This window comes from Barbatula barbatula (assembly GCF_947034865.1).
Source record: "Barbatula barbatula genome assembly, chromosome: 18".
Taxonomy (NCBI): Eukaryota; Metazoa; Chordata; class Actinopteri; order Cypriniformes; family Nemacheilidae; genus Barbatula; species Barbatula barbatula.
In genome coordinates this window covers 10,732,990-10,755,461 of record NC_136781.1, presented here as the reverse complement: position 1 = coordinate 10,755,461, position 22,472 = coordinate 10,732,990, and the positions used below count along the sequence as shown (strand labels likewise).

General features: G+C 38.7%; 1 protein-coding gene across 3 annotated transcripts in view; it reads right to left on the bottom strand.

The window, feature by feature from the left end:
• fgf13a (fibroblast growth factor 13a) overlaps window positions 1–22,472 on the bottom strand; it is a 79,934-nt gene that overhangs the window by 7,844 nt on the left and 49,618 nt on the right. The window contains exons 1-3 of one of the 3 annotated variants that reach the window (XM_079479352.1): window positions 17,774–18,067; window positions 13,558–13,668; window positions 7,915–8,018 (exon numbers count right to left, since the gene is read on the bottom strand). In XM_079479352.1, the coding sequence (XP_079335478.1) occupies window positions 7,915–8,018; window positions 13,558–13,668; window positions 17,774–17,804 (246 nt within the window). In that variant the 5' untranslated portion in view covers window positions 17,805–18,067. Of the gene's footprint in view, window positions 1–7,914; window positions 8,019–13,557; window positions 13,669–15,460; window positions 15,657–17,773; window positions 18,068–22,472 lie in introns of those variants that run through there. The other 2 variants (XM_079479353.1, XM_079479351.1) reach the window with 2 other exon arrangements.

The window sequence follows — 22,472 nt, the reverse complement described above, 5'->3', positions numbered from 1 at the left end:
AAACAAACCTGTTTCAGTACTGACCTCCAAATCTTTGTCCAAAATCCCTCTTGAAATACGTGCCTATTCCACATCAAATATGTTCAAATTGGTTTTTCAAGCGGTGAGGTTGGGAAGTGGAAACACTGGCTCACTCCGCCCCCCCCCTTTCAAAGCTATATGATGGCTGACACAGAACTAAGAAATCGTCGTGCTTTGCTTCTTTACAGAAGAAGATAACGCATTCACGCTACACGCTCTGTAGAGCAGTTTGTCCTTTAAGGGCCACTGTATATACAACATGGTGAATTCCATGCAAGGGGACCTGCGGTGTATGTAGATAGAAATAGCTCATTCTAAGGGAATAAAACAAAATGCTTCATTATATTAAGGTCTTTATACAACTCTGAAGACATAGTTATGTATATTATATTGAATTTCTGTCAATAGCTCCTCCAAAAAATGACACACATTACCTTTAACAGATTATAACGGTTTAGTGAGAAGTGAGGTTTTATTTCGCAGGCATTTCTGTTTTGTCTGTCCTTGTACTGCTCTGGTGTGCTACTGCGGGTCCCAACAGTTGCGATGACAATGTGAAACAATGTGCCACAGAACAGACAAAAGGGACTTACAACAGACCAAGACAAAAAACACCATGAGATCGGCCACAAAAAAATTCACTTGTCTATTGTGTCATACCGCTGTGGCCACAGTGAAAGAGAACAATGCTGTTACATCTCAAACTGCAATACGGCTTCCAGATGGCGCGTGTTAGATGAGCGCTGTGTATAAATGGCAAACACATTTTCCTAATTGTCTGTATAATATTATCACCAAGACTGATGAAAATTGCAGCAAGCAGTGGTATCATATAAAATGCCGGGGAAGAGTTATCTACGTGGAGATACTGCAGATCGTGGCACCTTCTGCCTTGAACAGAGGCGGTTTTACCAAATTACCACGCATACATTTACACTAGTGATGAGAACAGTGACTTGCCAGCCATTTACATGCCACCGTGTAGACAGTTGTTTCTACTAGCAGTCTTTTTGAACAATGAAGTGCCCTGTGATTCATCCTAGATGTGTGTTGTTTTTTATACACACTGTTTGTGCAGCAATGTTCTGTGTATTATTTTTCTTTGCAAAATAGGCACACTCAGGGAAACAAAGCTTCGTGGTCAGGTGAGATGATTGTGATGTAAAACAGATTGAGTTTTAATAGCTAATGGCTGTGTAGAGCAGACACTGAGGTGTTGGAATGATTTGTTGGAACTGATTCCATCTCCAAGTTTAATTATATCAGGAATCTGCAGTCACGCTCTTGCCAGCTAGCTCACTGGCTCGTATCTGATATCTTTTCCAGGGGAAATCCCACATTGCCCCTCCCATCATCCTCTTCTTCCTCCCAAAGGGCTTCCCCTCCCTGATGGAGAACCATCATTGTGCATGTGTTTATATTGCTGCAATAGATAGCATCGTTTCATATGACTTTCATATGGACTGTTTAGGGGACGTAGAGAGCAGGAAATACTTTCCCTCCAATCAGCCGAGCCCCCCCCCCCCCAAGCCGATATACTGTATACCCTAATTTTTCCTTTTCTGCCTTCTTCCCTATTGTGTTTCTCTCTCGTAAATCTTCCTCTACCAGATCTTCTTTTATTATCTTTTTCAACCTCTGACTTTCCCTCTCATGGTCTCGATATAAATCTCCACTTCCCCATCATTTCCCATTCCATCTATCTCATTACTTTATCCACTCTCTCTTTCTCCCTCTCACCAACTCCAATTTCATTTATGGATAGGAACTAAATGGGAAAGCTGACAGAATCTTTTCCACTCAATGGTTCGTCCTGCTCTCTAGAAGAGGGGTTCTCAACCTTTTTGACTTCCGAGGCCCCCCACTGTTTTCAACAATATTCGAAGTCCCTGCTGCCATTCACAAAAACTCATATTTTTTACCATATAAAACATTTTAGAGCTTTTCATTAACTAGAAAAACATGTTTTCATTATAAAAATGGCCAAATTTATAGTTTTTTTTTGTTTAGATGTGTTTCAATGCTTTGCCTAATTTTAGTCATCCTGAGGCCCCCTTAGAAGTCAGCTGGGGCCTCTAGAACACAGCTTCATGAGAGCTCTCTGAACCTGCACTCTATCCTTCCCTTGTCTCAACCACCCACTTAATTTAATCGAATCTTAAGATGTCTGAAATCACTGAACTGCCATGCTGCGACAAGAAAAGACAACCTAAGGACTGTTTTGTTAAATATTTGATTTATAATAAATAATTTTAAATATAAAGCAAAACTAAATACATGTATACTATTTACATTTATAAGATGATACACTATTCTATGTCATAAATAATATATAAATATGTATAAATAACATTGTCTAGTTGTTGAAGAGCGTTTTTTATTAACTTTGATTTACATTAATATTCGATCAACAAAAAATACTTATCATTTGAAAGCTAAAACTCTCAACATTAATTTCCTGAACTTTATTTTGTAATCATTTGTCAGGGTTCCTGTCTAGTGTTTTTTTTTCCTCCTTATGTTGCTGTCTTGTTTCTTTGATAACAATGGTGTGGTTACAGTCTTGTTATTGTGGTGTGAGCCCTGCTCCTCGGTAACCTGTTGTCTCCTCATTATTGTTTCAGTCTTCTCACCTGTTCTAATCAGTGTCTCTTCTCTCTCCACTCCAGTCGACTTTCACCTGCTCTACTCGGTGTCTTCTCTCTCTCTCTCTCCCCTCCTGTTTCTTGTTTGGGTTTTGGTTTCCTTCACTTTATATTCCCTTCTGTTCTACAGTCCTTTGTACAGTCTATTTGTATGTTAGCCTGTGTATGGCACAGCCGGTCTCCTGACTACCGCAGTCTTTGTAAAAATATTGCTAGTCTCTGATATCTAGTTATTGTCCCTAGTTCCCAGTTAACTCTCATCAGCAGTTTACCTTAGTAAATTTTTTCTGTGATTAATTGTTCCAAGCCACGTTCTATCTGCTCTCTTGTGTGCCTCCTTAGTTCCGGGTGCCGTCCAGGACCACTCAGCTCCCTTCACCCAGCCATCTCTCCACCGAGTGATCAACTCGTCCGGTCCAGTTTTTGACAGGTCACGGATTCTCCCCGTTTCACATTCTCCCTTTATGGTTAAAGTTCTCGAGGAGGGATCCAGCACTCTTTCCCGTGAGCTCTTCATCTCCCGCCGGTTGTCGTTTTGCCAGAGGTGCCTGGGGAGTGGACTTGTTGACTGCGAGATATTCCTTTTATTGTTGTCTCGATAAAACTGAGTTTTTTCCCCGCATTTGAGACTGCCTGCCTTGAGATGCCTGCCTGAAACTAGTAACTTTGTATTAGCACCTAAGGTATTATTGCTCTTTTATGACATATCGCTTATCGCGCCCTGAACTCTTTGTAAGTCGGTTTGGATAAAAGCGTCTGCTAAATGACCGAATGTAAATGTATAAAAGGTAAAACCGTATGTATAACGGCAAAATCCATAAGTAACATTTAAATGTAAGAATATGGAGCTTACACTCATTTCACGAAATTTTTTATAGAAATGTATATTTTATAGGTCCATTGTGTAATTTTTAGGTTGATCTATTGAATATAATATACATAGCCTTCAGATGAATAAAGAGCGTACACAATGGAGCGTTATGTTTTTTATTACCTTATAATGAGGTATTTCTATCCACATACACTGTGGGTCCCCTTGCATAATTCGCTGTGTTCTGTCAGCCATCGTAGTGTTTCGAAAGGGACAGGAGGGGTGGATTGAGCAGTTGGTCGCAATTCACAACCTTGCCGCTAGATATTACTGACTTGACCTTTATCCACCAAATAAAATTTTTATTTGGACATGCGAAATCCGTTTAAAATGTGTATGTACATAAGCTTATAGCCAAGAAAACAATATTGTTAGCCAAGAAATAATATTAACTAGAGTATATTAAGCATTTTCGCTTGCTAAATTCAGTTTTTTTGCCCATTCACAAACAGCACATATTTGAAAAAGAATGATGCACAGAAACTATAATGCCCATATGTTCGCGCTGTACTGTAGACTGTCGGCTATGGCTCTGCAGTAAGCTACAGTGTCTGTGCACTCTGCGGGGTTCTAATATTGATGTGCCTGTCTCTGCCTGCCTCTAATGACCCACCACTAAACTGATTTTCAACTTCAAATACACCCACAGAGCTGCTCACGGGACAGCCCGCACGTCGCCTTCATTCTGCATGCGCCAATGTGCACTCACAGTTACACGATCTGCTCTTCATTTGTAATATGTGATTCAATTATTCCTTTCCCCATGGTTGTTTTAACATGTTGTGTTCACAGATCAAATCACCAGGTATTATTATTTAGCACATACGCACACACAAAGTATTGTTATTCTAAGGCACATGGCGTTGCATATTAGCTGGACTTGTTGATAAAAAGAGATCATGCCGAGAAGAGCCCCGAAAATATATTCAATTGACTCCCCACTCTTTGTCAGACTGACAGATGAATGCATGGACTTAGTCATGCATTTATTCTACATTTCTTGGCGCAAACACAGATAAACAGATTGCAGATTGATGTAGTGCACTCACTGTTCTTGCTTATTTAAGCAGATAAAATGATTTGAACAGATAAGAAAAAAACTCAATGAGATATATTATAAATATTATACAGTGCATTTATGACGACAGAGAAAAGAAAGTGACAAAACTACTAAAATTAAGTACAAGAAAGCTAAATTATCAATTAAGGAAACGACAAGCAAAAGTCCCCGAACAGAAATACAGTTACGAGCTACCAACATCATTTACTGTCTACGTTTCATTGATTGGGGAACTCTCGACATCACTGCGCTGTGATTGGCTGGCTGTGCCTTGATACACAGGCAGCGTGCGACTCTGTAGCAGCGAACAAAAAGAGCCAATAAAGGGGACCAGAGACCCCTGAATCACACACGCAGACAACATGAAAACATTTCAGAATGCAGTTTACGCTGACTACGGACACATACAGACGTACAAACACTCTCACCACGTGCACGTACAGCCAAATCTGAACAGCATCCTTCACTCATGATTGTCATCCACTTACACTACCTGAATGCTCTTCACGACAGTAAGCAATGGATTGTTTCATTACGAGATACGTTGTTCTTCATAACACTGACACATTCTCTGTTCATACAAAAATCTCCATCTAAAATGCTTTTTATTCACATATTATGGCGATATATTGAAAAAGGAGCTTATGAAGTGAAATGGGTGCTCATATGCCTGTGTGTACGTTTACAGTGTGAAACAAATATTAAGACCCAGGGAACCTCGCTGTTGTCAGTCAGAGTAACAGTTAAATATAGCTTCCTTCCACCGTCAACTAAGATGCCATACGGTAACACTGTGTTACTGTTGGGGAGAACAGAGGTTTAATTTAATGAGCGCTGCAGCACATATGTTATAATTACAGACGCAGAGGCAGAGGCACACATTATTAAAGTCACTGAGTGGGAACAGAGAACTGCTGGTGAGCAAGTGTGTGTGTGTTTTCCATTGCTATTGTAATGGAATGGTGGGATCCTGTCGGAAATCTCACTAAACTTTGGTCCTGGTCTTGTTTTTTTAACGACATTGACAGTCAAATGTTTACGATCAAATATTTTCAGAAAAATTGTAAATCCAACCAAACCATGGAATAACACAATTGTAACTGTGGGAACATCTTCAAACCTTTTCACTGAATTTGCTAAATCGTACATTATCATCCAGCTTCCTAAGGTCTCAACCTGGGAAGCATTTTAAACAATATTGAAGGAATCTTCATAATATTTTTTGTCTAGAAAGGTAATTTCAAACATTTGAAACACACACCTTTAAATTAAAGGATTTTTAAGACCACAAGAAACATTCGGATCAAGTGATCCCAAACTTTAGACCTGTAATGTATGTGTGTTATGTGTGTGCGTTAAAGAAGCGTGGGCTTTTTGGTTTCCAACAAATCGATTTCCATCGATTTTTGGAAATTGTATGAAATTTTATTCATACCAATTTAAATGTACATAAAAACATTCTTCATGGGCTCAGGTGTTCAGCTAAATATTTGACACAAAGCACATTGTTATCATTACATAACTAGTGACCCTACAATAAATCTTTCAAGATGTATTACAGCTTGATCTGGAATTAAAGAGTTTATTTGCAGATCATCAGATCTCTAAAAAATATTTCATAAAAGTTGCTTATTATAGCATCTTGCTGTCTTGTTTGTCTTTCACTTGTCTCCCGTGACTGACAGTAGTCTCCCAGAATACAGTAAGGATTACCTAACTGCACACATAAACTATTCCTTCATCTTGCAAGCTGTTTATCCTCAAACATAAGTTTGATAACACACAATCTCCTTTCCCATCATTCCATAGTTATTTATGAGGAGATCTCCATCAGACTTAAGACTGAGTGTGTGTGCTTAATTTAGGATTAACGTGTGCTTGTTTGCGCCCACATTCTCCATGTCAACCACGTGAAATTCTGACATTTGTGTTGCAGCAGGAGTTTGGCACATAGGTTGCTGCATTATTCATGTGTGCAGTCAATCAGTGTTGAAGAGCAAGTTGTTCGTTCAGCACATTTCATAGGTTTTATGTGTCTTAATGCTGCTGCTTTTCAATACTACTCATTTTTTATGCATGCGGCACAGCTGCATATATCATCTAATCCTGCTATTTGAAAGAAAGCATTTATTGCATGGCACTACAACACAGTCAGCTGGTCATGATCACAGAAACACTCTGTATTCAGGCCGTGCATTACCCTGAAGGGGGTTAGTTTGCTCATGCAGTAATCGTGCTGTACATTACCCTGCTTATTACACAGCTGCTTACAAAATAATTCAATAAAGTCACTGTAAGTCACCAAGTACTACCAGAACAGAAAGAGACTGCAGAGCGATAAAAGGAGCATGAAATTAGCAACAGTGTAGGACAATGGTTTCCAAGGACAAAGGTAAAATTTTGTGTTTAGTGGTCAGTCACTGTGCAAAAACATTTGACAGCAGAATGCCTCAATCCAAGTTCAAACCGTGTCAAAATGACAATTACGCACTTTTACTCAACTAACAAATATGAAAGACTGATCTGGCGGTTAGTCTGTCAACAGAACACACTCCTTATTCATAATACTTACAATTTACAGCATGTACAAACATATTGCAAAAAATGAGAGTCTTATCTTTTTGTTGCCGAAGCTGAACAAAATGATTGGGAATGGTGTGCATTTGCTCAACCCACATACTGGATTGCCTGCATCACCATAGTAACCAAGACGAGTGCAAGAGCGCCACCATTTCGTTTGGTACAGGAAGGCGGAAGGTCAGGACCGTGAGGGGGTGAGAGGGGCAAAGGGCGGCCCAACCACAGCCTGCAAACAAACATCTCTGCACCATCCACCCTGTTATCATGTCACTTAAGGAGCATAGCTGTGCACAATCTAACGATGAGGTTATGACAACATCTTGTTGTGAGATTTGTCTGGAAATGCAATCACAGCTGTAACTTAACTCATTTTCTGACAGCACGCCATATGGAGAGAGGGTGTGCGAGTAACTCACAGAGGCATCATCAGCTGTTTCTGTGGATAAATCTCTGAAATGTCTGTGATATAGTGGGATGCTCTTGGGTTTGAGGCGTCATTTTCGAAGTAAGATGTTCAGATCATGAATGCACTGTGACCATTAAGGTTTTGTCATGCAGAGCATCTGATATCATGATTTGGGCAGAGGGCATGCGTGCGTGCAATCCCATGTTGTGCTCGTGGTGTGTGTGTTAATTATGTTTGTCTGGACAGAAATGACATGGTGTGATTTCAAAACAGCCGAATAGATGAAACACACATACATGAATGTCTTTCGGTGTAAATTGCTGTTACTTACTGATGTATAAAGGTAGCCCTCGCTGTTCATGGCCAGATAAAGTTTGGTCTGAATCCCCTGGATGGCCACCACCCGCAGACCCACTGGGATGAGGTTGAACGTGGCTGTGAGGAAAACAAAAAGAAAGTCAGTCACATTGCCTTAAATGTGTGATACATGTCTTACCCTTTCACACTTAAGAGGACATGACGGAGATAGCAAGGTTATTTCAGCTCACTAAAAATGAAACTCTGAAAATGTTTCCGTTTATTGAATTCAAATAAAATATTGGACTTAAATTATTGGACAAAATTCAAATGTTGCCTCTGAAATAAACTGAAATAATGCACTAAAATTATAAGTATAAACAAAAATAAATAACCATATACTGTATAGAAACTAACTAAATGTAACTAAACTAAATAAAACAAGTATTCAATAAATCATTTAAATGTGTAATTATGGTTTTGATGGCATTTGCACATCAACACCACACATCAACCACTACAGTGTAAAATAACTATGTGTAAAAAAAAGTTCAAATGTTTTTCATGCCCTAAAAGAAATAAAAAAGACTTACTTCAGGTTGTGATAATTCATGCAAAGAAAGGGTAAATACGGCTCTGAGCTTGCGTAGAGTTCATTTGCAGTGATCAGTTTGATGGGAAGTATAATTGAGTGGGATGTGACTATTTTGGCAACGCTCATGACAAATGAAAGCAGCTTGAAGGCCTGTTTATGTTTCTCACTCGTATCATCTTGCCAGAATCAGAAAATTACGGCCTAACATGAATCATTTATATACTGTATTTTCAGGGAAAACTTCATATTTAGTGTAAAATAATCTAGCTTTAATATAACCGAAAATTGATTGGATGACAGATGTAGTGTATATATGTGTGGGTGGTATTATTTTTGTCCTCACTCATGTGGCTTTACTTACATCAGTGTAATAATTTGGAGTGGAGAATATTAAATTATATTAAAAATGTTTTTCGAATACTATACTGGTGAAATGTCCTCTTGAACTTTTTGCCTTTATTTCTTCATTGAAATTGTTTGTTTCATCCTCAACTCTGGCACAGACATATTTACAAGTATATATTGTACAGAAAATTTAAGGGCCAATTAATCTTATTTACTTGTATTTGTGTGTATCTATATGGTGCAGAATTCACCTCCCTTCAAATAGTGTTTAAACTCTGTTTTAGTACTGCCGCCTCTAAACGTAGTTCCTCTTTCTTTCACACACTCTCTCTCTCTGTCTGTTTCACACTCTTTTCTCCGTCTCTTTCACACGTTCTCTCTCTCTATTGAACAGAGTTAGTGAGTTGTGCGGGGCTCTGTCTGCTTGGTACCACTGGCTGTGCCAACTCGCCTCACACCTTTGTCCCCCTGTCACCACGTAGCCAAAGCCATAAAGCTGACAATCTCTCCCATCCACACAGCCTCTTTCTGCCAGTATGAGAGTGAAGCAGCCAGCCAACCAGCCCTGACTCAGAGAGTATCTGAGAAACATAAGCTTTGGAAAAAAAGCACAAGCTTCTTGATAGAAAAAAGCGTGAGCCATTTCTCTGGTTATGTAACTTTGCTTGATTATAAAAACAAGAACGAAACGAACTTTTAAAGTGAACGCTGTTTCTTTTTTTAGAGGTTTTTGACACAGCCTTTACATAACGTTATCATATGTGATTATAAAAAGTACAAATGTCACACTTCACTCTAACTTCACTCACAAGTTCACTCTAATGTCACACTTATGTTTTCTTTTCACGAAGCACTAAATAAGATATTTATTACAATGTTAATATTTTCTCATACAATAGAATTGACCGAGGACTCTCCAGAGAGAACATAAATAATAGCCCATTAATAATGGTAGGAATGTATTTCTTGTTCAGTGACAGCATTACTATTTTACACTAAAGTCTGCCTCGTCCTACTGTCAATGAATAAGATAACCGACTCAGAGCTGATATTAAAGGTTTTAAGGCACAAAATGCAGGTAGTTTATATTTATGTTAGTAATACAACACTTTTTTATATCTCTGTTTAAATGGCATACACACGCATGTGGCGGCACCACTGATCTAAATAAATGACTGGATTGCTCGTGATGTCATTACACTGAAGCTACTCCGCCCGCCATGTTGGTATAAATTAATAGGACGTTTTCACATATTAATGATAGCAACTTACCACGTTTTATATCTTAAGTCTCACAGTACATTCTTACAACATAAATGTCTTGAGCATCATAATGGTTAGTTATTTAAAGTCGAGAATTTTCCCGTTTTATTAGATTAAGAGTGAGTTACGAATCATTTTTTCCATTACAGTAGCGTACAAAGCAGATCAGAAGACTAACGATGCAGCCTGTATATGTTCTTTAAGTCATGAAGCTTTATTTCTAAACATTTACACATGTGCCATTACAACAGTGTGCAATACACATTCACCTTCTATACACTGATTTCTATACGTAGTATATTGAAAGATGGTGTATGGGTTTTTAGGATAGGAAAATATCTGCCGGAGATACAACCATTTAGAATTCTGGATCCGAGGGTGCAAAAAATAGAGATATTGCAAAATTGCCCTTGAAGTTGGTGCCTCTGATTTTATGTTTACTTAATATCCTAATGATTTTTGGAATAAAAGATAAATCTATAATTTTGACCCATACAATGTATTTTTGGCTTTTACAAAAATAATCTGTGCTCTAATGTCACATTTATGTATTTAGTGTTCCCTTTGCTCGACTGGTAGAGCATTGTTTTAGCAAGCACCAAGGGTTGTGGTTTTGAATTTAGCTGATCAAATGTACAGCTTGAATGCACTTGGATAAAAGCGTGTTCCAAAATGCATAAATGTAAATGTATGCTTTTGAAAGAGCATTTAGGTTCACCCAAAAATGCCAGTTGCTAACATTTTTCTAAAAACTGTATCTTCCCTTGTGGGGGGTGAGATTCAAGACAGGATTTAGATTTTTGGGTGGAGTATCTCTTTAAATGTATTTGTACTGTACATTAATTATCTTAGTATCAAACCCATGCATGTTACGAATTCCATACTCTATCTGCCGAGCTGGACAAGGAATGGGAATACATAAATACAAACCATTGTATTCAATAATGGCTAAATGTTCTCAAATGTTCTACTTAAGGTTGCATTTCGTTTTGATGGTAGACTTTTGGTTTAATGTATTTGGACGTTTAAGATTTGAAGAAAAGACAAAGACTGTGAGTGAAAAACACATCAGACCGCTTTATAGATGGAGGACGAGTTAGCAAAGATAAAACCTGATGTTGACGGAGAAAAGGCCTCCTGCCAAGCCACATTGATTAGGAATTGAATTAGGCTCTAAAACTCTGTGCAAGGAGACATAATCCAATAGAGCAGGCACACCTGACATTTACTGCCCAGAATGAGCAAAACAATAAAATTTAATCAATTATAGATTTTTGCATTGAAAGATTTGTCTGTAAAGTCTTTAGACATTGAGAGGGGGGGTATAAATGAAATCAATACCTAAGTGATTCAAGCATCTGTATTGTATCACTTTATATAAATAAACACTAGACTAAATATTAATATAAATCTATCAGTTAAAGGGGAACTCTGCCATGAATTAGCCCTACTCACCCTCAAGTCGTTCGACAAGCCTAGGACATCCCTTCATCTTGGCAACGCAATGCAATTCTGCGCATTGAAAGTCAGTTGCGTTACTTTCTATGGTCGGGAGTCAGAAAGCTCCCGTACCTCATCAAAACGATCTTAATTTGAGATGCGAATTTGAAACCGGCGTACACCACATATGTTACTTCGATAATGCTTACTGCGATTATATGAGCTTAATCACATTATTCGAATGATTGCGTTTACATGAGGTAAAGGGTAAACACAGTATTGCCAAAATCCTTTTATAATCGCATTATGAGGATGCACGTAAATGTAGTCATTGATATAATGCAACATGCTGTAACTATGCACATCAGCACACAATCACAAGTGAAGTGAGCAGCATTTAATGTGCACTAACACTGATGAGATAAGCCACAAACATCTAGAGAGTAAAGAGTGCAGACCCTCATCCCTAACACACACACAAAACCAGGAGGAGAGCCAAGAGGACTGCACTGCCGTCGCTATGGAGACAAGGGCACCATGCTCCTAACAATTCTATTTTTGTAGTGTGAGAGATAGAAGCTCCCTCTTTTCCTACTTCTCCTCTCCGGCAACAGCTTCTCATTCTCTCAACAAAATAAGGGAGTGAGGTGGGAAAAGCAGGTCAGCCATTATGTAACCTCCCTCCTATATAACCAATTCAGCCTTGCAGTCAATCACGCAGAGAAGGAATGTGACAAGGTAACAAAATAGGAAAATAAACAAGGCAACAATAAGAGAGGCAGTGGCGAATTATCAGAGAGTCACAAATTCTAGATTTTTATTAATAATTGTCTACAGTACATGCATTGGTTACATAAATTTGATTATCTTAATGAGATTGTCTGATGTCCCTATCCTGGATTTAGAGACATGAGTGACTCAAATTCCAAATGATGATCCCATCATGTTCAGCTCAAAGATCATGTTCATTTATTTGATAAAAGCATCATCTTCGCCCAATGACTAATTGAATAGTCAAGCTCATTTACAGGCCTCAGAATGCCACAGGCACTCAGCAACAGTGAGATATAGCACATATTAAATTAGAGCCCTGCCAACCAGCCAGCCGGCTCTATCCCCACTCATAGACACAGTCAAGCTCAGACACTGACTGGGTGAACCCACACTTGCCTACAGACTAAATCATTCATAGCAAGATGACTTCAAAAGCTAATGACACAAAATAGTTTTCGGTCAGGTTTTGTTTGAAAAGAGTTCTCTTGTTCTTCGTGTGCCGCTTGCCATTTTTGGAGTAATATGCCAAAATGTATTAAAATATGAAAACTAAAGTCAAGTTGTCTAGAATTATGCAATAACATGTTCGTTTGTTAATTTAGCAGACGAGAGAATTTTACATTTTGTCTGAGGAATGTTTACATGCATAAATAAAGTTAATAGAGTTAGTTACAACACAAAAAGTGTGGCATACAGTATGAGCAACATAGAAGATTTACATCCATTCCTTGAATTTTATATACAATATCATTTAAGAATAAGCTAGGAAAGTCTGTAACATTGCAAAAATATACTGTATTTGCTACTGAAGGCAAATTGTAGACATGATGGGAAATTAGAAACAGCCTCAAGTCCCTTTTTGCTTTTTTAAAGTTTTTCAAAATCTCTTCTTTTGTGTTCCACAGAAGAATTTGTCATATACAGGATAAACAGGGTGAGTAAATGATGAAAGAATTTGTATTTTTGGGTGAACTAAATATATTTTAAGGAGACAAAAATGTATATTTTAATGGAAGCTTAGACTTTACTTTTATAGTAAAATAAAGGCTAAGATACAATTACTGACATGAAAACAGTATGTTTAACTATTAACTGTTAGCTTTTTACTGTATAAGGCAGAAGTGTAACAAACAATAACAACAACAGCTGTCGTTCAACTGATCTTCCCCTTTTTTCAATTTTGACACCGATGACGTGGTGCACATGTGGACATTTGGGAACCTAAATCAGAAATGTGGAGCAAGACTCCAGTATACTTACTGAAACCACTGTCCTCCTCTTTGGTGCCATCAATGGTACCATCTGCTTGGAGCTGCAAATGAAAGCCCTGTCGACTGTACAGCTTCGTTACAATCCCCTTCAGCTGGGGCTCTGCAGAGGGCGAGACAGAAGGTGAAGAGAGAGACAGGTTAAAAAGGCATGGCAACAGTGACAGTGTAAGAGGCTTCAAAGCTTCTGGCTTAGCAGAGCTCTTCACGGTCTACAGATTTGAGTCTACATTACTAAACAAGAGATCAGACTACAATGGCAGAAACAGGAAAAAACATGTGAGAACGGATAAAAAATATCTGACAGCTGCAATTGGCAGTCTACGGCCTATATACATTTATGCAAAATATGTGCATGACGCTACATCTCTGTACCTGGGTTTGAATTGCATTACTGTATCTACGGTATAGAACACAGCATCAAAAACAGGTCCTCTCTGCAAAATACTAGATTGCATCAGCAGATATGTGGTTAATAGGGCTTAGTGATTTGGTGGATCCTACTATTAGCACTGATTAACTTTCATTTATCATAGGAGATTAAAGAATGTCTGGTTATAAGGTTACATCTAATTTAAATGACAGTAATGCAAGTATTTTACTAATGAATCAATAATGAACAATTCAGAATAACCCATTTTATATGAAAGTGTATAAGCTACTGTATGGTGCTGTCTGGCAATAATTGTGCAGATAATTAAATTGAAAGAAACACGCAGCATACAACATGCCAAATAGAAATTTGCATATTTCTGCCACACAAATCGTGTGTTTCTCCATGTATCACTGTGTCCATGTACTGAAACATGAGAATGTTATCAAACAACTCAAACTTCCACACTTTCATTTAGGTGTCATGTACGGATTATGTAAGATGCTCTAGGGAGGGAGGCAGGGTGATCCTTGTACGGAAACAAAGTTGTGCTGTATGCATACGGTACGTTTGAGTGTGTGTGTCATTCAGAATATTGCAAAAAGCATGCGGTACATTTTGCTGCAGAATCTTCCACTGTACTGTTTTTGACCCAAAATGTGTGACTAAATCACAAGGGACACTTCCAGCTTGTGGGTTATCTGCAGTCTAAAGCCTGAGCAATCAAGCAATAACCCGCTTAGTTTGCTTTCTATTGTCTCTCCATCTCTGCAGGGATTCAACACACTATAGTATGAGAGAGGAAATGATCTACACTAAAAAAAAATTGCTATATAGCACTAAAAACGGTTCTTTGCTCTTCATCATATGAACCACTTCTAGTGCTATATAGCACCATATCTTGGTGCTTCAGTGGTTCTTTGGAAGTTCTTTGGGGTAACCCAGGTGTTATATAGCATGGTTTCCGTATAAAGAACCTGTTACGCCCCTGTATGGTTCTTCAGCGGTTCAATAGCACCTCGGTCATCCCAAAGAAGAAGAACCACTGAAGCACTAAAATATGGTTCTATATACAGTAGCACTAAAAGTGGTCTCCATATGATTACGGGCCAAGAACCACTTTGAATGCTATATAGCACTTTTTTTGTTAATGTCACAGTATCATCTCGACTGGGAACTATGTATGCAAACTGAAAAAGTTACATAAAAAAGTTATACAATATAGTTGTAAAGTAAATGATCTGATGTTGTTATTTTGTCAAGCTGAAAAGTGCTGTAAAGTTGCTGAATAACTCTGGCAAAAAAAGGATCTCGCAATGGAGTGAGAGAGCGTGATGGATGATTTTCAAAGCCATTCAAAATAAACTAGCCTGCTACCGTCTGACAAGGTAGGTGTTGTTAACCACAATAAACATAATGAAAAAAGTAGAGACTATGAATATGCTGGTTGCAATAATGATGATGAAGATCATGGAGTTATAATGGCAATAGTCAAGGTAATAAAAACACAGGTACGTCAGACCTGGACGTCTTCTCCTTCGTTTCTTGGAGCCGAAAAGCTTGACCCTGGAGAAAACACTGAGACGACTGGGTTTCTCGCATGTTCCTTTGGTTTTATTTGGACTGCTCACGCAGCGGCAGGCGTTGGATTTCTCACGCTCCCTTGCCTGCCTCTTCTGCCGTATAAGGGAGCTGGCGATCGCCGCAGCCATTGCCAGTTTGACGGTGCGACACAGAAAACTTTCAGCGGACACAATTCGTTTGCTCACCTCGTCCACAAAAGATTTCTTTAGGGAAATCTTTAACTTAAGCTCACATCCGAGTCCTCATACACAATTCACTGCCATTGTTCATCAGTTAAAATGATAGACACCCACAAAGAGTAAAGCAATATAGTTTGAAAAGTCCAAGCACAATTATGTGGGTAAAAGTACGCGCATCTCTTGAACGTTGCTGTTCTTCTTCGGGAAAAAAGTCCTTAAAGGGGTCTACGTTCAGATACACCGCGCCTGTCCCTCGATAATGCTACAAAACCATCTGCCCATTTCGACGAGTAACGCAAAAGATGCTCCTCCAAACAGAGAACACGCGTTTTGCAGCATCCCACAAAGCAGCCGGTCACAGCACACAGGACAGAGCCATGTAAATCAAACACCTGTTCGCGAGCGCAGAAGTGTGTTCCAGCGTGTGCGCGCTTTGTGTGTGGGTGTGTGCGTGATGGAGTTGGTGTTTCTAACTAATCTTCTTAATCCATTTGTAATGAAGGTCCCGACAACTACATCGAGAATTGCTCCCATTTCTTAATATGATCGTAGTTATAGTCAATTTCGGAAAACTACACATAGAAGAATAAAAACACGCCTTTCCCGTTTATTCGAGGTATCCAACTCACGTCGAACGGTGTCTATCAGTCAGATGGGGCGGTGGGCGACGGATGATGGGGAACAAAAAACGAGCCCGGATTACACCTGTGCAATGTGCATGAACTGTAGGTTACAAAAGAACTCGATTCTTTATTATTTTCATAACGCGTGAACGTGAGTCGGTGAACGGAAATCAATATTTTACTGGGATACGAATCAATTGCGCTGCACCCTTGCTAGAGAGTAACGGCTACACGCGCATACCTGCCAGTATTATGATCAAGATCAAGCTTAAATGCTCAACAGTTAATGCATTTTTCAGACTTTTGTGATTCTTGCACACAACGTAAAGGCTCGCGTGGAAACAACGCGGTTGCGATGTCCTGATTGGACGGATGTCGGTTGCCATGGTAGTTGTTTCCTGCATGTGGCAAAAGCACAACTCTTCTGAATCACTCAAAACAACACGCATTAATATTCATTACGTAAACTACGTGCAAACATTAGTTTGTACAGCTAACAACTTTAACAATATGTTGGCAATATGACAAGTATGAAGTGCAGTTTAGTAAACGGCACTTTATTTGTATTACTTTTAATTTGTATTATGATTTTATTACTCTTGTGCTAATACAAAAATGTGGTGCAGTTGAACTAAATTGCGAGTTTGATGCTGTCTATGACAATCACTGTTAACTGATTGACTATAGGATGCCCTCAACATCACAGCCCCAATGTTTCACAGCGTCTCATGTTGTTCTTGTTCTTCAATAGCGCCATCTACCGAAAAATGTATACTTTTCAAAACGAAATATCAAATGCACTCGACAATTCGTACAAGCATCAGACCCGATTACAAATGACACCAAACACAGATTTCACGTCACCGAAGAAAAATAAGGCACATCTTGTTAATTCAGCAATGAAATAGCTAAAATGAAAAGACTGTATTCAGTAACAAACTCGAGTCTAGAGTCACTGTTGATTCATCTAAATAAGAAAATGTGATTTATTACACATAAAAAATCCATGTAGGTGATTTGACTAATACATCACATTTCATTTTAAGAGCGTTTAATGTTATTTTTAATTATTTTTAATATATAAGTATCAAATAACTTTTTTATACTCCATAAAACAAAAACAATAGTGAAAAGGCCAAGAAACACAAAGAGGGTCGAAAGAATGAGGAGTTGATTAGAAAACTGCAATAAAGAAAACGGACGATAATAAGACGGTATGGAGAACTATGCGCAGCTTTGACATGAGCCATGAGCTGTTCAGCACCTCGGACAGCAACAGCAGTCAGGACCGCCGCCCGCCCAAAACAATGCGATCCGAGAAAAGTTGACAAAAACAAATGAACAAGCTATGCATGACATACATTTAATAACAGCGAAAGGATTTATACTTTGTCTCGATGCTACGATTTTAAATATTTCTTAAAACATGCCTAAAAATCCATGCCTTACCTGACGTTGATTTTCTAAGAGGGAAAGTCATGTTTAGCCTTTCAGACGCTAAAACGCTGAACGTGAATGATGATTCAGAGCGAGCAGGATGATGTTTTCAAAGTTTTCAGCAAAGAAATCCTAATGGAACTGACGAGAGGTCATCAAGGTGGGGCCAGCTGCATTCAGAAATCATTAATGGACATTAGTGACTAGCCATTACGACTTCTAAAGCGGTCATTAAAGATTCATTGGGAAGCTAGCGCTGTTGATCCGGCAAACACTGGGCGTGTGTTCACTAAACTGCAGCGCTCTGGGTCAAAATTGCAGGGAGCAAATCGAACACTGTACTTCCTACTAGAGCAGAGCTTTCGTTCCTATCACGTTACAAAGAAACGGCTGTAAAGTGATCCTTTAATGCGTCGTGTAAACCAGTTATACCAGACCTTTCATTCTCTACTCAGAGACACCATAGAGCATCCGCACATATTACAGCAAACAGCAGCAGTGCTTTTCACTTCTGTTGTTTTATATGAGCCTGATGGTTTCAACGATGTCAAAGGCATTGGTATAATAGATTCAACAGCAAAATAACTACTTTAAGTCAAAAAGGTTTTAGAGTTTAAAACCAACTAAAGTTCTGCATAGTAACAGGTGTGATATATTAAAATCAAACCAAGGGTTAGAGAGATTAATTTTATGAATAAAACGTGGCCTTGAATGGCAATTCAATCAGTGTCCAGAATACCTGTAACAATCAATATGTTCATGCTGCACTGAAGAATGTTAAATGAGACAAAGCCTTGGAAGTCAGAACCCTGTCTGTGACTTTGCCCCACCTTTATACAGACTATCAAAGGAGGCATCAAAATATGGTTATAAAAGAATATATTGTATGCATTACCAGAGGCTAACTCAGGGTGCTTTGCCACAGATTTACTCAACAAAACCAATTTTACTGCACACGGTCAGTTGTGGACTCTTGTTTGTATGTATTTGAAAGCAATCGTTTTGCACTGTACAATCCAACTTTCTTGATATTTTAATCTCTAAGCTGCTCTGCATGAAAATATGCTTCCATTATAAGTGGAAAATTCAGAAGAAAAGATTCCCAAATCAATGCTATAACAGTTTGTACGTTTTCTAGTTTGACCACCAGATGGAGCCATAGAGCTATAATTAACCTCTGCATTCTGTCTTTTGGATCAGGAAAGAATCATCACTTCCATATACCTTACATTTTCAAGCTACAATAGCCCTACATTTTCTGTAACTATCCATTGGAAAACTAACAAACAAACGAAAACTAACAATACATGTGGGCTATATGACAAACTGAGAAGATCAAAAGTTCTTCCAAATTGTTCACATCAAGATCTTCTCAGAAGATGATTACATTTTGTCATTTTACTTCACTTAACAAAATACATATAATTTGTCACACGGATAATAAGTTTGAGGTTAGCAATAACAAAAAAGACTGCTGATCTAACATCAACCATGAAGTACAGACAAAAGGCATCATGAAAATGATGTCTGATCAGACACTAACCAGATTATCTAGGGCAGCCAGGAAGTGATGGCTAAATGCAATCAGACAATAAGACAAAAGGAACACGGTCAATCATTTATCACACGAATAATACATAACAGTTTAATAAACCGCTGATTTTACCAGATCTTTGCCACTGTATACGATGATAAGCTTTCCTGTAGCTCAGTGGTAAGAGCATTGCGTTAACAACGCAAGGTTGTGGGTTCGATCCCAGTGGATTGCAGATACCTATGTGAAATATATAGGATAATGCTATGTAAGTTGCTTTAGATAAAAGTGTCTGCCAAATGCCTTAATGTAAATGTAATACAAAATGCCATAGACCAGCTGTATTAGTGTTTGTTCTGGATGTCTTAACTGTAGAAATACAATGCAACATCAGAGACATAAGTTCAATTATTGTGGAGATGAGCATCTCAACAGGATACAACTATAACAAAGCATAGGCAATATTTCAATCGAAAACGTTGTGTAGTTACAGTATGACTAGGTGTGACACACACAAAAACACACCCTTTTACCGGTGATAATGGTGCCAGGTTTCTGGTGCGCTTCCACCAGATGGCCAAACCAATCCTCTCTCTTTGCCTGAAAACATTCAGATATCAGCATCATAAAGCCTTCTCTTCAAGCAGCGCCACAAACAATGACATCATCCCTCCGAGCTGCGCCGAAATGTTGAGTGTGAGGTCTATGGCCACTAGATGGTGTTGTTGTTTATGGACTTGAGATGCATAGAGCTTGAAGAGCCTTTTGACCTCTGCATTAAAGACAATCTTTATATTTAAGCCACAAACTCAGTGAAGGCCAGTAAAGTAGAGAAAGCCAGGTAATATTTAAAAAAAGGATCATGCAATATAATGTTTGCATTTAAAATAGGTGTTTAAAATAGGATCACTGCAGATCAAGCTCTCATCCGTAAACCTCAAAGACTCAAATCAACAGGGATCAAGATAAAAGTGAATATGAAATATGTATTAATATGGCCCACATGAGCTCACAGCATCGTGTTGATGCTAAAAACAGGAGGACCTTCTGTCGAGTGTTGGCCACTAGCACCGTGGCAGTGGCAGGCGTTGTCATGGCGACAATGTCTATATGCGTGAGCGTGTGTGTGAACATAGTAAGTGGGGGAGGGGGAGTATCATCCTCAAACCTCTTCAACCCTCCATTCCCCCATATTTCTCCCTCCTTCACTGTCTCTCGCTCACTCTCCTTAACCACAAAATCGGATTTTAAAATCATGTCCACATTCAGATTACCTGTCAGATTCAGTCTAGTGTGATCCACTGGTGAAATAAGTGTTACACTGTGAGAAATAAAATAAAGTGTAATTGGAAGACATGAAAGAGAGAGGTTGGAAAAATAAGATAATGGAGAGAATGCACCAGAATGAGAGTGACATGACAAATGTGATCATTGAAAGATTTTGAGGAAGAGGAAGAGATTAACGCAAAGTCAGTGAGTGAAAGACAAAGAGGAAATGAGAACAAATGATTAAGATTTGGAAGTAATAAAAAGAACAATCTTTTCCTGAATTAATCTGGATTTTATCATTTTAGCAAGTCGCACATATTAAACATTAATAGTTTGCAGCACTGTGACAAGGAGAGGAACATCACAAAAGGAAAGATAACAGGTTTGAGCAGCTATGTACATCCTAAAGTCAACACTGCCCCAATTATCAGCCAGTTGTGTCCTCATTAACAGCAGATGCATCTTGTCATCAGTAGGGGTGAGAAAGAGTCCAACACTAACCAGACAACACATTTCTTTGGCACACAATGTCAATTTTCGATTTACCCTATTTTCCATGAACTAAAACTACATTTACAGTCTCATCTCATTTTAAACAAAAGTATAGGCATAATGCTCAAAACAGTTATCTAACAAGCTGTATATATTTAATCACAATATCTACAGGATCTACAGAAGGTAACGTGTTCACAGTGACAAAACAGCACCAGATCTGCCAGTAAAATCACTGATAAAGGCATCGACCCGGCCTGAGAGCTCGCGCTCTTTTAACAAGTTTCAATCTGCAGGACCAAACGAGGTGTAAAAAAGCACACAACACTGAAGCTCTGCGCTAGGGCCCAATCTGACCTGAATGAGTAAACTGAGAGCTGCTTTCATTTGTACGAGATTCACCGAGACTGAGAGTGAGCTATCCCCATTGGTGCCGCAGGCCCAAGATTCAGCAGCTGTGTGTCACACACTTCAATCGTCTCACTTATTTTCAGCAGGATAAACTAGAATTAATGCTCATTTCACAATGTTCGGTCCAAGTTTTAATGCACCGTGGCTTGTAGCCAGAGATCAGAAGTTTGTATTGCTCAGCATGATGACAAGCAACCATATGGTGTCCTCTTTATCAGACACCATTGATAAACAACAAACTAAAAATAAGTCACAACAATCAAGAACATATTGGAAAAGTTCATGATGCCATCAGGAATCAGCAGGTGGATAGTTTCTCAGAACGAGGCCATGTATGCGCTGCAAAGTTAAGATAGCCCATTACTGCTTTTTCTGGGTTGTTGCTGGAAGATTGTAGCCTATTTTACCATCACAGGACAGAGGAAGTGGATATCAGGGAAAGAAAGACACAGTACACAAGTGGCCCAATTGCAAAAAGTTATGACACCTAAAATTCCACATGTAGAGTAATAAATAGACAAAAGAAATGGCAGTAAATAAAAATGCTGTAGCCTACTGTATTTGATTACTATGTGATCGATTAAGTATGAATATTTACACCTCGATAAGTTCATAGAGCACCTCAGCTCTCTATTAAACTCATTCAGAAAGCATTTAAACACTGATCTCCTGCCAAACTCCGGCACACTGGGCAATTTAGTGAGTGTGAGTAGAATTTATTAGAGCATTAATCTAATTTGACATGATGGACTGCAGTTTTGAGAGAGTTTGCAAATGTTAGTAACTTCAGTAAATTTACTAGCATGGCTTTTGGGGCTCAAGCCCCGATTGTTTTTTCAAAAGCCCAGAATCTATCTCAGGTTTCCAAATGACTTGATTCAGTACGCTGGGTGGTAGCATTCAGCTTCAAACTCGGCCCTCCACTCCCGTAAATTTCACAGCACCGGTACCATGTCAAAAAGTTGACAAAAAGACAGAGTTTACGCAACTCCAGCCATTCACATT